Genomic DNA, 15,917 nt, shown 5'->3' with positions numbered 1-15,917 from the left:
AGGTTGCCTACAAATTTTTCTACTAGTCCTTACACTAAAAGGAGATTTTCAAAAGTAATAAAAAGGAAACAAAAACAAAAATGGAACAGTCCCTGTCCTAAATGTCAGTAGTACCAAAAAACAAAAAACTGATGAGCATCTTAAGCTAAACAATAATGTAAAGGAAAATAATATGGAAAGACTTTAGAACTTTATTTATTTATTCTGGCTAGGCAATGGGGTTAAGTGACTTGCCCAGGGTCACATGGCTAGTAAGTGTTATGTGTCTGAGGCCGCATTTGAACTCAGGTCCTCCTGAGTCCAGGGCCGGTGCTCTATCCACTGCACCATCTAGCTGCCCCAAGACTTTAGAACTTTGATCACCACTTCAGAGGAACGATGGTGAAGCCTGCTGGAGGCCACGGACTACAAGCAAAGAATGGGGCTATACAATTACAGTCATGGCCAATATGTATATTGGTTTTGAGTGGCTGTAACTATTAAAATTTTAAAAGGGAAGGTTAGATTTGGGGAAGGGAATATTAATGGGAAGTGATGGTGATACAACTAAGTTCTGATAAATGTAAATAACAAACCTTATGAGGTATTCTCATTATTCAAATTCACATTACATATTTCCATTGGGCTGGATCCAATTACCATGTTACACAATTTTAAGTTTGAATAGTCTGAAGTCAAACACATGAGACTACTTCACTGGGTTAATTGGGACCTGGCTGTATATGTAAGATGTTTAAAAAAGAAACTCAGGTAAAATCTCTATCATCTTTATCCCTTTATAAGCAAATATGCAACAAAAATGGATTTTTATCACCACATGAATCTCTTGCTGCAATATGAACAGTGATGTTTTATATTTGAGACTAGAGACAATCAAGTTTTCTAAGGATGTACTCAAATAGATTTGTGGTCTCATCAACATGGTTATTTCTTCCAAACATGCAGACAGCAACATACTGATGCCTGCCCATTGAGTACAATCAACCTTTCTATGTCCTCTCAAAATTCACCACCAGGGTCGATCCAACATGCTGGGAGCCTCCTCTCAATTCCTTTCAGCAGCACAGCAACAGTGATACAGTTCATGGACTGTCCACTGATGATGCTTCTTGCCACACAATTCAATTTGCCTTTTGGCTTTCTTTTCTACCTATGACCCCTGGCCAATAACACTGATGCACGGAGCCTGTTCACGGCCACCATGCATTTCTCCATGACCCTTTGTATAACTGATTTTCTGTTTCAACCCTTCCAGAGACATTGATTTTCTAGGAATTAAAGCCAAACGACAATACTAAGAATACTGGTTTTAAAAAGATGGGCCTTGGTTTCAGGAAAAGCTTAGAGTCTTTAAATGAAGGTGGCAATTTCCCAAAGGCAATTCAGCAGCCTTTCTACCTCCTATTCAATTCACTGCCCATCTGTAGTGTCTGTACAAGATATGCTAGTAGAAAAGCATTACAGGTTGTCTATTCAATGGCATGTCCTAGTCAGGACAACAGACATTCTTCATCCAATTGGTTTTTCCTGTGATGATAGTTAGGGTTGATACCCTAAGCACAATCTTATCTGCAAAAAGGTACCTGTAGAGAATGTGGTATCATCTATGAGGAATCCCTCCTCAACGAATGACAATGATGAATACCCTTGGAAAGCACATACCACCTTATTTTGTTTCATCTGATATTAATGATCTGAAAATTGTTGTTACATTCTAATGGGAAATACAACACACACAATTATACCACACAATTATATACACAAAATATACATGTACATATAAAGAAGATACAAGGTAACCTTAGAGGTGAAGGCACTGGAGGAAATGGGAGAGGCTTTCTATAGAAGGGAGCACTTGAGCTAAGTCCTAATGGAAGCCAAGAATTCTAGAGTTGGAGGTAAGGGGGAGAGCAGTCTAGATGGGGGGGACGAGGTTGGGGGGGGGGGGGGGGGCGGAGGAATGGCCAGCACAGAGGCATATAGTCAGTAGATGGAGTACCACATGTGAAGAACAGCAAGTAGGCTGGACCACAGGTGGCATAATAACACTAGGAAGATAATAAGAATATTTATAATAGGCACTTCATTTCCTGTCTATATCCACAGAAAAAAATTGATAAATAGAAGCATATATAGAATAATTTCTCTCTCTCTCTCAGACACACACACACACACCTATTTGTGTCTAACGATAGCCATGGGGGGGAGGAAAAAATATATTTATACGCTAATTTTGTTGTACATGTGAAGAGTATCATTGTGCACATTGTATTTGTAGTTTCATGTACAATCATCTTTTTTATTGTACTATGTTACGGAAATGCTTGTTTTATTCCATAAATTAAAAATAAAAGAAAATCTTAAAGAAAAAAGAAAGATAGTAAGGGGTCATGCCAGAGCAGAGTAGTGAACAAACCAGATTATAAGTTTTTACATAATCCTGGCCTTAGGAAATTTAACATGACTGTTGTATATACATAATAATATTTTCAACTCACAAGGAAAGAGAAGACTTACATCCTAATAACATCTTAACAACACAATAAAGCTACATTCTGTAATACTAACCTACTTACTGATTGTAGGTAAACAATAATAACAGGCAAAAATAGCCTTCTTCCAGATTCACTTACTTTTTCTTCAAAAACAATTTGTTACAGTAGAAATAACACTAACCTGGGAATCAGAAACCTAGCTTTGAATCCCGGCTCTGACATTTACTAGCTGTGTAGGTAACTATAATTTGTTTCTGAGTTTCGGTTTCCTCATCTGTAAAATAGGGTTGCATTACTTATCAAAGAAGTTTGCTGCTTTTTTTTTTTTGAGAAAAACACTTTATATACCTTAAAGTGTTATTTAAATGGGAATATTATTACTATTGCTTGCGACACCTATGATTATAACTAGTTTGGTCCTCCAAGCTCTATAGTTCATTTATCTAGCTGTTGCCTGCAGAGCCCTTTTAAATAAAAGTAGCTGTGTCTCATAAAGCAAATGGAGAAAGGCAGACAGAATTACTGGCTACAGAAGTATAACCCTCTATGTGTGAATAATAAGAAATCAAAGGAAAAGCAACTTTTGCTCCTGATCTCTCATACCATCCATTGTGGGGACAAGGATTGCCCAGAAACCCTAGCTCTCAACCTATGGGAGAGAGAAACAGCCTGGATGAGGATTTCCCTTCCTACTGTGCTGGAGTTCAAAGGCTCAAGCAGCCACCAGACTGATTCCATTTCTTTTTTCTGGTGAAGGAAATTAGTCCGTAAGTCTGAACTCAAAAGAAACCTTTTAAACCCACAGTGGCACTTGGCCAACACTGAGACACAGCACTGTTTCTATTAAAACCCAGGCCAATATGGCTGTTTCATCAAAACTACAATTCTTGTTTTTGGAAATAGCAAGTTCACAATTAAACTTTCTACAGTTCCATAGGTCCAGTCTAGAAAATACTACAGGAAAAGCATAAGGTGATTCTCAAACTTGTAACCTAGTACTGATCAGGCAAAATCTTTTTTTTTTTTCCCCAAGATAAACAGGGTTTCTCTAAGAAGCCAAAGTAGCATCACAGAAAAAAGGGCTGGAAGGGCCCTACAGGCCAGACCATTAGTCCAACGTTCTCATTTTACAGATGAGGAAACTTACTAGGTTATTTTAAAGGCTAATAAACTGCTTGTTTATTACTGTCCATTAAAAGGTTATACTCCACTGGAAATGGAAACATATGGCTACAACTTGGAATTGAGTAATTTGTCAGTTTTTCCCTACATATTTACATTATTAAAAATAATTATTCTGTTCTGTACTTCCCTATATAAATAAAAGCTCACTACAAGAATGTCATTTCTAAATGACTAAATTTCTATTCAAGATTATCTAAAACTTCTGAGTGATTACAATCAGTTTCTAAACATATTGACCATTTTCACAAAATGCAATATAAGTCATATAAGCCTTTGTTAAGGTAAATGATAAAGTCCAGTTTATAATACAGAACACTACTCATTTTATGTTGACAGAGGCAGAAAAAGATCTGTTTCAAAAGCAATTTTAATAGCAATAATAAATATCTTGTGTTTATATTGTTAGAAGACTCAGCTGGATTAGATGAGACTGAAGCACATTTGCATAGTGCTTATTATGTATTATTAACTCAGTCTCTGTTATCAAGGATTTTTGATTGAGGCATTTTCCCCTAGACAAAAGCGAATAAACATGTACATTTTATGCCATTCTACAGACAAGGGAGAAAGATGCGAGAACATACAAAGTATTTTTAATTATATCAGCAAGTGAACAATTAGTGTAGATGGATTATATTTTATAAAATAGAATTCAGAATTCTCACACAATTGTTACATTATGTATTGCAGCTGTGGAGTACACATGTTTTATGTAGGAAATTATTTCAACCTGTCCTAAAAATAGGCAACCACTGTCTTCAAACAAGTTGCTAAACAAAACAAGGTTTCCCCCATATTTAAGTTCTATTCAACACTGGCGACGACAATATATAAGCTTCCACTTCCTTTTTGGCTGGGGGCCTGAGGTCAGATTTACTTTGGCCACTAACTCAATTCTAGACCAGATTTTCTGGTCTCTGTAACTCAATTGAGTTTCTAGTAGCATTCATGAACATTATTCTTTTGGGTGCGACTACGAGCTATACCAATTACCCATTATGTGTTCTTAGGCAAATCAAATTCTGGGCCTCAGTTTTTCTACCCATGAAACAGAACTAAAATAATGTGAAAACAGAAGAAAATACCCAGAAAAAGCGCTCTAGGAAAATCTGAGGAAGCAGATTAGAGAAGGCTTGGTGGAGATCGTGGTACCTGAGGTGGGCCTTGAAGGAAGAAAGGATGTCAACAAGTAGATATGAGACAGGAGCATGTTCTAAGGTGAAGAAGGCAACGAGGGCTGAGGGAAGAGCAAGAAGTGCAGTCTGGCTGCATCATAGAATACAGAAAGGGAGATGATGAGATACAAGCCCGGAAAAGTAGGCTGGAGCCAGATTGAGGGGTTTTTTATCCTATCCTCTGGACAATAAAGAACCACTTAAAGTCTTTGAACACCCCCAAGCACATGAAAAAAATGAATCTGGCAACTGCGTGAACGGTGGCCTGGAGAGGGGAGACTAGAACCAGGAGACTACCCAACTTTAAAGACGTGTCTATGTTCTCTGCTTCTGTTTCCTTTTCTAAACTCTTGTTTTTGTGCTCTCCACTTTAATCGGGATCTTCGAGACATGCCCACCTGAATGTTTAAAAACTTGACATGCCCAAAACCAAGTTTGTTTTCCTCTCCAAATGACCTTTGGTCTTCCTTCTCACTGCTAATGGCTTCCCGTTGCCTACCACTTACCAAGGCTTGGAAACCAAAAACTAGGAAGCCACCTTTGTTCCCTCAAATCGAGAACAAACATCAAGCACCTCACTCAACTGAATGAGATATGAACAATGTTAGATCTTGATGACACACTGTCATCTTTACATCCTTACATCCACTGAGCGAAGTCCAACCAGCACAACAATGTTGTGGCCTTTTTGTTCTTAGTAACCTAATTCAGGTCCCCATTACGTGTCAACTTAAAACGGCTCCTAATACGTCCTCCAGTCTCTCTGATTCCAAGACATCCCCCAAAACATGGTTCTGATTATGTTACCCTCTCCCCAAACCTCCGTTAGCTCTCCATTAACTAGAGGATAAAGTTCATTTACCCCCCTGGTAATTCAAGGCTATCCTCTTCAGCCTTATATTCCACTATTCTCCTTTCAAACCCTCTAAATTCTGCTAAATTAGGTGACTTATTTGTTGGTTTTCTTGCTTTCACTCATGTTATTTTCTTAATCTGTTATGTTTTCCTTCTCCACTTGTCAAAATTTTGCCAAGTATCTTTCAATTTAAAGGTCAAACTTTAACACCTCCCCCTTGACAATACCTCACATTGGGTCTGTTGAGAGTTTATCAAGTGCACATACATGGACAGAGACAGGAACTGGACCAGTGATCTCACTTGTATAGAGGGAAGGCACTATCTTTTCTGGGTGAGAAGCTAACTAAAGGAAACATATGTAGGTATGTAGGTAAGTAGGTAGACATGTTCCCCTTTGAGGAAGACAACATTCACTGGGTACAAATATTACTCTCTTTTTTATAGATTAAGAAAGAGAGTTTTAGAGAAGGAAGTAATGAGTTGAAGGCAAGTGGCCTGCAGAGCTGGAACAAGAATGGAGGTCACCCGGTTGTCAGGTCAATGCCATTCTTAGGTCTCATCCATGAAGTTGTCCCTGAGCCTTCCCACCCAACAGCCAGTGCTTCCATAGCACTTTGCACACACATACACTGTCTTACACGATCTCTTGTATTTTCCCTAACAGACCTGTTAGTGCAGAAATGCTTTAACTTTTTATCTGTCTTATTGCTGACATTTATATAGCTGCTTGAAGGTTTGCAAAACACTTTACAAACTTTATTGTTTGTTACCTACAACAACCCTCTGAACATATATTACCTTCATTTTACAGATGAGAAACTGAGGCACAGAGAGGTTATGACTTCCCTACGGTCATACTAGTGATAAGTGTTTGAAGAAGGATTCAAAACCTGGTCACATATGACTCCAAGTCCTCTATATCATTCTGACCCTTAACAGAGAACACTGGGTATTGAAATGCCAGAGAGAAAAGGTGGAACTGTGCTCCCTTTCAGATGGCTGTGCTCCCAGTGTTGTATGTTGACTTTTGCTTCTTCATTATCAATTATCCTAAGCCTGTTCCAAGGGCCTCCACTTATTTCTTTCTAAATCTTATTTCTTTGCCTTCCATAGGCTTCCCCGCTCTGGAAAATATATCCAAGTGCCCAGTTTACTACTTATTATTCCTATGACAATGAGTACCCACCTGAGGCTAGAGCTGACAAAGCCTCTCTTAATTTTTAAAAAATAATTTACAAGGAATTCATTTTTTAAAAACAAACACTTACTGCATACTGGGCAGATGGCATCTATGGAGGCAGAGTGACATAGCAGATCTTGATAGCTGGCCTTGAAGCCAGAGTGACCCAGATTGAAGTCCCACATCTTACCCATACTAAGCGAACCCTAGACAAGTTCCTCAACTTCTCAGTGCTCTAGATTGGAGGGGCCCAACTGGTAAGTAGTAAGCTTCGTCAATCAGAAGAAATCTAACTGGGAAATGTTTCACAAAATAAATATACAGCATAACATAATGTTAATTTGTGGTTTTCTAAGTCAATACGTGGCTAAAGGGATCTGTTCTATTTGATTTTGATGCCAATGCTCCAAACAACTCTCTACCATATGCTGCAATGAAAGTGCTCAACTACATTGGCAGAAGTTACCTTTATACTAACGAAATCACAGATCCATCTCCTATCCCTATCTTTCTGTGCCAGGCACCGTGGGTGAAACAAAGGGAAATTAGACCAAGTTCTAGCCCACTGGGACTTGAAATTAAAGGAGGGCAGCATCACGAACATTCTGCTGTCACCTAAAATACTCAACAGAAAAAGAGTTCATGATCTTGAGCCAGTATGATCTAACAAAAAAAAGAATAGATTGGAAATCAAAGACCTCATGTTCCCTGCCCATCTCAGCTACCTGACAGCTGGGTGACCTTGAATTCAGGCCCTTCAGCTCTCCACCCTATATTCTTATACTAAGCCACAAACTCTGCCACTACATAGGTTCAGTTCTTTTACTGTTTTTCTATTTAGGATCCCATTAACATTAAATAGTATTGATGTTAAATAATATTGTATATTAGTAACTGCACTTTAAAGTTAGAAAACCACTTTACATTGTTTCATTTGACTCTCACAACAAACCTGTCAGATTGTAGCTATTGTTACTCTCATATGGAAAGTGACTTTCCTCAACTTACAACTAGTAGCTGAGGCAGGACTGGAATCCAAGTCCAGCACTCAATCAATGTCTCCATGCCTCAGATTGTAAACTATTTGAGGACAGAGGTTGTACATCTCAGTATGCTGAAGTGCTCTGTGAAATCCTGAACAATAGTAGGCATTCAACAATCAAAATAGGTGCCATTTAATTAGTGCCTCTAGGTAGGTTAAGTACTTTACATATATAATCTCATATGACCCTAAAGAGCTGGCAATTCTTTTTTAAACATGAGGAAACTAACAAAGGTGAAATAATCTGCCCAGGGTTACACAGACAGTGTAAGTGCCTTAAGCAGGTTTCTAATCCACAGTCTTCTTGACTCTGAGTTGAGAACACTATATTTGTTGAATGAATTTACTCATTCTTCACCTCTAATCTCCAGCTTCAAAAAGACAGGAGGGCCTTGTGAATAGAGAGCTGGCCTCCAGTCAGGAAGATCTAAGCTCAAGTTCCACCTCGGATGCATAATAGGTACATGACCCTGGACAAGTCACTTAATCTCTCCCTGACCCAGAAGCACCAGACTCTTAAGTCCCAGATCAGGTACCCAATCACAGGAGTAGAAGGAATTCCCTTCACCAATGAAATCAAAGGTCTGGACAAAATCTGCAGCGCCACAAAGAGCAGCATCCTAAACAAAGCCATGACCACCCGAACAGCTCGTCGTCCCTGAGTCTGGGTCTCCCCTCAAAGCCTGGCTTGCCAGCAGCCTCCCTTCCCCATGAGCTGAGCCCTGGCTGGGGGGCAGGTGCAGGCCCTGGGGCGCACAAAGCGGACCACAGTCATGGGGGGGGGGGTCCTCTGCTTCCCTTTGCTCCCCAGGACCTTCCGGCTTTCTCCAAGTTTCAGCTACAATACCGCCTTCTACAAAAAGTCCGGCCTGATCTTCGTGCCTTCCCTCGGGATCCCCACCCCCACTCATGGATCTCATCTCTCTCTTGTGTGTAAACATTTAGACGCCACTGTCAGTTCTTTGAGGGCAGGGCCGACTGGTGCTTGCCTCTGGCCTTCCTTCCTTCTTCTTGGAACACAGCAAGCGCCTATTGAGTGCGTGCTGACAGCCTGGCTAGGCCGGGGCCTTTCCACACGCCACCGGCTGTCACCCGGGGTCAAGGATCTCGGGTGGCTACGTGTACCTACGGCTGGCCCAGCCCCACGGGGCGGGGAGGACAGGGGGAGGGTACCAGAGCCCCGGCCCCGCTCCCCTCCCCTCCCAGCCTTCCTCCGCCCAGCTCCGGCCCTCTGGGAGCTCCCACGAGCCTCACTTCCGCGTGCCACGCCACACGGGGCGGGGGCGGCCCCCGAGCCCCGGCGGCGCCGCGGGCGGCCCAAGCCCCAGAGGGTCCTCGGCCGGAGCTCCGGCGGACGCGGGCCCGCGGCCCCCGAGCCGCCCCGGCCCCCAGGACCCACCTGCCAGCAGCGGGGTGGAGGGCGCCATCTTGTCCCGGAAAGAGATCTCCGTCCGTCCGGCGAGCCGGGTCAGAGTTCACGAGGCCGGGCCGGCCCCTGCGGGACCTACACGTCCTCGCTGCCGCGGAGGCCACGACGTGGTTCTTCCGGCGCGACGGGGCGGGCGGAGGGCGGGGCGGCCCCTGATAGGTCGGGGGGAGGAGCGCGGGGAGGCCCCGCCCCCGGAGGCTTCACGGCCGCCTGCGCACTTCCGCGGGGCGGGGCCTCCCCAGTGCTGACGTTGGCAGCCGGACGCCGCGGAGCAAAGCGGAGCCGCCTCTACAAATTCGGCCCGTTCCTCCCGGCTTCTCCTTTCCCTTCTGCAGCCTCGGGTGCGGCCGGGCGGCGCTCGGCCCTGAAGGCGCGGCCCCCGTTGACAGCGCGCGTGCGGCCTCCCCTCCCTGCCCCGGCGCGGCTCTCGCGGTGACAGCCGGAGCGGAGCGCCCCCGCCCCCCTCAGCGCGCACGCGCACGCGCCGGGCTCACCAGCTGCCGGCCGGAGCTCGCGCCCGGGCCCCCGTCCGGTGAGCGTGGCCGAGCGCGGCGGCGGCGGCGGCGGTAGCGGCAGCAGCGGCGGCGGCCCCGGCGGGGCGGCGGCGGGCTCGGAGGGCTCCGGCCGCGGGCGGGCTCAGCGAGCCAAGATGGTCGCCAAGCAGCGGATCCGTATGGCCAACGAGAAGCACAGCAAGAACATTACCCAGCGCGGCAACGTCGCCAAGACGTCGGTGAGGCGGCCGGCCCGGGCGGGGGGCGGCGGGCGGGGAGGGCCCGGGCGCGGGGCCGGGGCGCCACTAACGCCGCGCCTTCTCCCCTTGCAGAGGAACGCCCCCGAGGAGAAGGCGTCCGTGGGGCCCTGGTTGCTGGCGCTCTTCATTTTTGTGGTCTGTGGCTCGGGTAAGTGTCGTCCGCTCGTGTCCGCGGCCGGACGGGGGCGGGGGACCTTTTGTCGTGACAGGGTCCTGGGTCGGCGAGGGGTGGGGGGCCCTGAGTCACCTCCTTCCGGCACCTCCGGTCGCTAAGCCCCCCTTAGTTCCGGGGTTGGGGGGACAGCGCTGCCTCTCCCCCCCCCGTCGTGATGGCCAGTCGCGATATGTCGTGACCTTCGCAGTTCTTGGAGCGCCGGCAGCTCGCTGCTCTGTCTGCCCTCCTGCCGGGTCTCCCGGGTCAGGGGCCTTCTGGTGCCTTCCTGCCGTGTGTCAGCCGAGCCGCTGTCACTGCTGCTTTGGTTCCGTGAATTTTGTCGGTGGTCGTAGTGTTTCCTTAGGAACAGGCAGCGGCCAAGCCCTTTTATGTAACCTAAAGATTAGGAAGATGCCGAGTGGAATTTTCGCTCCCTGGGAACGAGTTCACCGCCAGTCTTCAAGATGGGTAGCCTCACAGGACAAGCTAGCGTAACTCTAAACTGCAAATCCTTGTATTCTTTTGGATCCCCTTGTTTCTTTAAAATGGAATTTTGAAATTGGAGGATTTAGACCTGGCTTTGAGCAATTCTAGACCTTGTCCCCTCCCCCCCACCCCATTTTACAGATAAAGCACTCAGATAAAAATGGAGTGATTTGGCCAGTCAGATTTGGGCACCCTGTCCTGAGTGTCCTTTACTACCCTCCTGCCTTTCCTAAGGAACCTAAGATTTTTATGAAAATTTCACTTAATAGGAATAATTTGTATTGCCTTCTTATTTGAAGCAACAATATTCTGTGATGAGAAATGAAACTTGAGGCTTAGGGGTACTTTGGGAGAAATTACACTGCCTCAAATAAACATAAATTGTTTTTAAGGTTTGTTTTAAAGCATTATTTTAATATTTGCCTCTTCTCCTTGCAGCAATTTTCCAGATTATTCAGAGTATCAGGATGGGCATGTGAAGTGACTGACCTTAAGATGTTTTCATTCTCCTGTGAATTATAACTTGAACTCATTCCTGATGTTTGATACCCTGGTTTAAAAACAGTTCAGTAAAGCATCCTGCCTCAGAATGACTCTTCATGTCACCCTGCATTTGTCATTCCAAGGTTTCTTCACAAGTCATTCCAAATTTTCTAGTTCATACCACAGTGCCTTGAAAAGCACCACATGTATAAAGCAATAAAATTTGATTGTTGATCTACAGTCGTGGACCCGGCTTATTCAGTCAAGTATAAATTCTCGTTTTATGTGATTCTGAAAACTGTATGCAGTATAGATACCTAGACTAAATCTGTATAGACAAAAGGTCTTGATTTTTGTTCGCCCTTTAATGTATAAATGCAAGTTAGTCTTAATTTAACATTTGGAAACTGATTTTTATATAGCAGCTAGGCACTTTATTGCTGTCTTGTGAATTGAAAGCACATTCATTAGGTAAACTTAGCAGTGCTGTATTATGGTGCTTATAAATGGAACACCTAGTTGTAGTTAGCCTAGTTTTCCCCTGCAGCTTTTGGCATCTAAAAATGAAAAGGCTTTCACAATGCTACTATAGAGGGAGATTCTTAGATCCAGAACATTTATTTTAATAAGACTATTACTTTGACACGACCTTGGATTTCACATGGTTGAATAAACTAAACTAAGAGGCCATAAAAAAAACAACCTGATGAAACATTCTGTCACCTCCTTAGTTACAGCAGTGTCTTTGAGGTGATGATATGGTAGAACCTGTCAACCGATGGTTCGTAAGTATGCTGTAAATGTCACCCAAATTGTTCACGTCAAGTATCAAGGGTATACACCACAGGTTAAGATTTGCAAGTTAGCCCATACTAGTTAAGCATTTACTATAGCATGGCGTGGAAAATATGTATTATGAAAATTCCACTATTCATTTATCAGGTCATGACATGCTGTTGAGTCCAGCTGTGCCTTAGACCTCATAGCATGTCGATAGCACTTTCAATACCAAAAAAAGAAAAAAGGCACACCAACTAAATTAAGGTCAACTTTAAGTCTACTTTTTTTGGACTGGAGATTAGAATTCCCCCATAAAAATGCACATATGTAAAGTTGTATGGACATCTTGTTACAAAATACATTGGGCTTAATCTTTTGTAGACACCTTGATGTTAGAAGTATGATACTTGACATTAGGTTGCTCAGTTAACCTTTCCTGTTATATTGAGGACGGGAGACGGAGCTAAATTTTGAGTTTTAAGAAACTGTCGGAAAAAACCCAGCCACTAATGGCTTCCTCTCATTGACCGTAGTTAATAGGCAACCGATGGACGAAGCTTGGGCTGTGTATCAATGCAAATGGCACGTGTGGTAAATAGGGAAGTGACTTTTCCTGCTTCCTAGCCCCTCACTTTGATCACATCTGGACCATACTATAATGAAGAACAGTTCACAGGATTCTCTTCACTAGCTTCCAGTCTGTTTAGCCAGAGGCAGTTAAAGTCAAAATGATATTGGTAGTGAAAGTTTAACAGAGGTGAGTAAACTACTCCTGTACGTTTGAAAGAACAGGAAAGCTGCCGGTGCTGGTGTTTAGCTGAGGTAGGTAGGGTTCTGTCTCCGCATAACCACGTCCCTGTTTGTCATTTGAAGACAAATGCGTTGGTTAACAGATTCTACTATACTATAAAAATGGAAATTTGTGCTCTAAATTTGAAGCAGGTGCCTTAATTTTGTTTTGAGTCAAACCATTCCGTTGCAAATTTTTTCTTGCTTTAGTACAGTTGGCTTCAAATAAATATTTTCTGTTTACAGTGTCTTATGGACTAAATTGACTGTTAAATTGGTGTACAAATTAGTCATTTCACATCTGTAAAAATCTCCATTCCCTTTGTATTTACATGTGTAATTTATCCACTTTATGCATTTTATATTAAGCAATTTATGCATGTTTGGTTAAGTGAAAATCTTGTGCTTTTTGATTGGTTTGCCCCCATTAAAAATAAAAATACCCTCAACATTTGATGCTTTTGTTAAGGGAAAAAACACAACCTCATTTAAATGTCTAGTTACTAGATGATAAAATGCTTTGTATTATGCTGTTTAGGTTAAAAGAAACATTACTGCTGAGGCTTTGCAATCTTTGAAATAGATGTAAGGAATAAGTTGGAGAGTGCATAGTGATCCATGTACAGTATTGCTTTTAAAATTGTTTAAATGCTTTCCCCGTGTGGAACGTGCCCCTCTTTCACTGTATTGTCTTCATCTATGGAAAACATACCTTCCCTCCTATTCTCCTTTCTTCTCCTCTCCCATCCCCGCTGAATTCTATATTCTATCTAAAAATGTCAGTCAACAGTACAAAATTAAATAGTTTATGAGATTATTGACATCTCATTTTCTGATTTTTAGTTGTAATAAATTTCAAGGGGATAACCACATTATTTCATTGTATGCACTTGGCTGTATATAATACACCTCAAAATAAAGTGGTTGTTGAGTAGGTTTGGAAATATTTTTCACTGTCTGGAGATTTTCACTGTAGTGGAATTTGTTGTAACAGACTTTGACCTGTATTAAAGGAACTTGGTGTACTTGATTTTCGTGAGGGCCATGAGGTCTTTAAACAGAAGCTTAAGGGACTTTTGTTATAACACAGGTTTCGTCCAGCTCTTGCATTCACTGGGCCTAACAAAAGGGCTGTTTGAGCAAATGTTTATGTGTGAGTCCTTTAAATTTCATATGAAGATGTGGTTGGCTTTTAGCAATAGCCCTTCAGGAGCATACTGCTTGGGCAGATTCTGTTTGAATAATCTGTTGTACCAATCAGTAACAGATAATTGCTAGATGCAGTATTACCAGTTAGATAAAATGGGCCCAGTCCTTGAATGGAAGAAAATGAATTCAAGGTTCTGATTTATAAAATGATCGAGTGTTTGGTTTTTTCTCTGTCACTTATTAACTATGATCATGGGCAGGTAGAAGATTGCAGTCAAAGAAAAGAAATTCTTATCTTTAGGAGGCTAAAGCAATCTGGAGTGTTTATGGATTGGCTAACTATTTAAAAATGTTACCTGTAATTTCTATTAGAGGGATGAAGTGGAGCCTTTTAGTGATTGAAATGTAAGTGCCAAAGTAGCACTTCTAGGCTCAACCAAATGAACAGTAACTGTGAAAGACTTTAGGCAAATAAGAATTTTCAGTAAAAATCTGAATGTACATACATTGTATTTCACTCTCGCTACATTTTGATCAGCTATCATTGGTTAAAGAAACCCACTTTAGAACCCTGGATTTTCCTTAACAGCTTGGGGTACAACTTCTTAGAACAGAGAGAATAATATCTAATTTACTTGAGGCTAAAAAAATTTAGACTTAGAAAATTTCACTTAATATCTCCTGTATGCTCAGAACTGCTAAGCACCGGAAATATAAAGATAAAAATGATATGGTCCCTTGTCTTAAAGGAGCTAAGATTCTTTTAGAGGGGACTTGTACAGATATACAAAATGAGTACAAAGTAAACTTGAGGAGGGTGGACACTAGCAGCCAGGGGAATCAGATGCCATGTTAGATAATGGGATTTTTTTAAGAGGTAGAGACAAGCAGGAGAATGCATTTCAGGCGTGAGGGCATAACCTATGTAAAGATGGAACAAAATGGAATATCGAATATGGGATGGTTTGGCTGGACCAAAGAGTTCTTGATATGGGGAATGTATGAATAAGGCTGGAAGGGAGGTTGGGAGCCTGGTTGTAAACAACGGAAACAGGAATTTCTATTTGATGCTGGAGTTTGAATCCTTTATTGAGCAGGAGAATAACAGGCTTAGATCTGAGCTATAGGGATATTAGTTTGGCAATTGGGTTGGGGATGGATTGGAGACGGGAAAAATGAGGTAGGGAGACCATTTAGGAGGTATTGGCAAAATCCTGGCAAGAAGTGATAAGGGAATGGGTGTGAGATATTTCAGTAGTAGATCAAATTTATGTCTTCAGATGAAGTCCCTCTCAACACCATTTCCACATCACCAACTGCATATTGGAGATTTTGAATTGGATGTCCCACAGGTGTCTCAAATACAACATTTCCAAAATAATTCATTACTTTTCCTCTAACGTGCTCCCGTCTTTCCCGTGCCCTGATCTCTAAGGGCGCAGCACTTTTCAGATATCTCAGCTCAAAATGTCAACATCACCAACTCGATGTGATCTCTCAACATGTATCCAACCCATTGCTAAATCTTGTTTCTACCCTCACACTTCTCCCATAGGTGCTCTCCACTCTTACCACAACCACCCCACTTCAGATCCTTTTTCCTGAGTGATTTCACTATCCTAATCAATCTCTTTCAGTGTCTTGCACTCTAATACATCCCCTGCACTGAAAAATTATTTTACTCAATAAACTTAGTGACATCCTATGACAAATGTCAACTCCCTTGTTTGGCATTTAAAGCTCTTCAAAACCAGTCTCCTCTCTACCTTCCAAATCTTCTTATGCTCCCATCTATGCATGCATTCTTCCATCTGACCATACTGGCCTACATGCTAATACTTCATGCACAAGAGTGTGCTGGTAAATGTTTAACAAGTAGCTCTCCAGAAGAAAGGAGGATACACTTTTAAGTTTTATTTGTATTATTAACATTTTCTCCATCACGTTTTGTAGTATTA

The 15,917-nt window shown here is 42.5% G+C and overlaps 2 protein-coding genes across 2 annotated transcripts in view; one reads left to right on the top strand and one right to left on the bottom strand.

Annotated features, from left to right (window-relative positions):
- EIF2A (eukaryotic translation initiation factor 2A) overlaps positions 1-9,446 on the bottom strand; it is a 31,080-nt gene extending 21,634 nt beyond the window's left edge. Inside the window, exon 1 of the mRNA XM_027875995.1 lies at positions 9,335-9,446. Coding sequence (XP_027731796.1) covers positions 9,335-9,362 — 28 coding nt within the window. The 5' untranslated portion in view covers positions 9,363-9,446. The remainder of the gene's footprint in view (positions 1-9,334) is intronic.
- A 513-nt stretch (positions 9,447-9,959) lies between these two features.
- On the top strand, positions 9,960-13,744 carry SERP1 (stress associated endoplasmic reticulum protein 1). Its single transcript, XM_027876049.1, has 3 exons — positions 9,960-10,097; positions 10,191-10,266; positions 11,197-13,744. Exons 1-3 carry the CDS (start codon positions 10,014-10,016, stop codon positions 11,235-11,237), a joined length of 201 nt encoding a protein of 66 aa, XP_027731850.1. The 5' UTR covers positions 9,960-10,013; the 3' UTR covers positions 11,238-13,744.
- Positions 13,745-15,917: the final 2,173 nt, after the last annotated feature.

Source organism: Vombatus ursinus, unplaced genomic scaffold (genome assembly GCF_900497805.2).
Source record: "Vombatus ursinus unplaced genomic scaffold, bare-nosed wombat genome assembly UNPS02014810.1, whole genome shotgun sequence".
In the NCBI taxonomy this organism is placed as follows: Eukaryota; Metazoa; Chordata; class Mammalia; order Diprotodontia; family Vombatidae; genus Vombatus; species Vombatus ursinus.
The sequence above is the reverse complement of the archived record's forward strand: the minus strand, read 5'-3'. Positions and strand labels throughout refer to the sequence as shown.

What these genes read in the sequence shown, in the direction of transcription:
- SERP1 (XM_027876049.1), top strand. Translation starts at nt 10,014, where the DNA reads ATGGTCGCCAAGCAGCGGATCCGTATGGCCAACGAGAAGCACAGCAAG. An exon ending in GCAACGTCGCCAAGACGTCG is followed by an intron (nt 10,098 to 10,190) that starts GTGAGGCGGCCG and finishes CTCCCCTTGCAG; the next exon opens with AGGAACGCCCCCGAGGAGAA. An exon ending in TTTTGTGGTCTGTGGCTCGG is followed by an intron (nt 10,267 to 11,196) that starts GTAAGTGTCGTC and finishes TTCTCCTTGCAG; the next exon opens with CAATTTTCCAGATTATTCAG.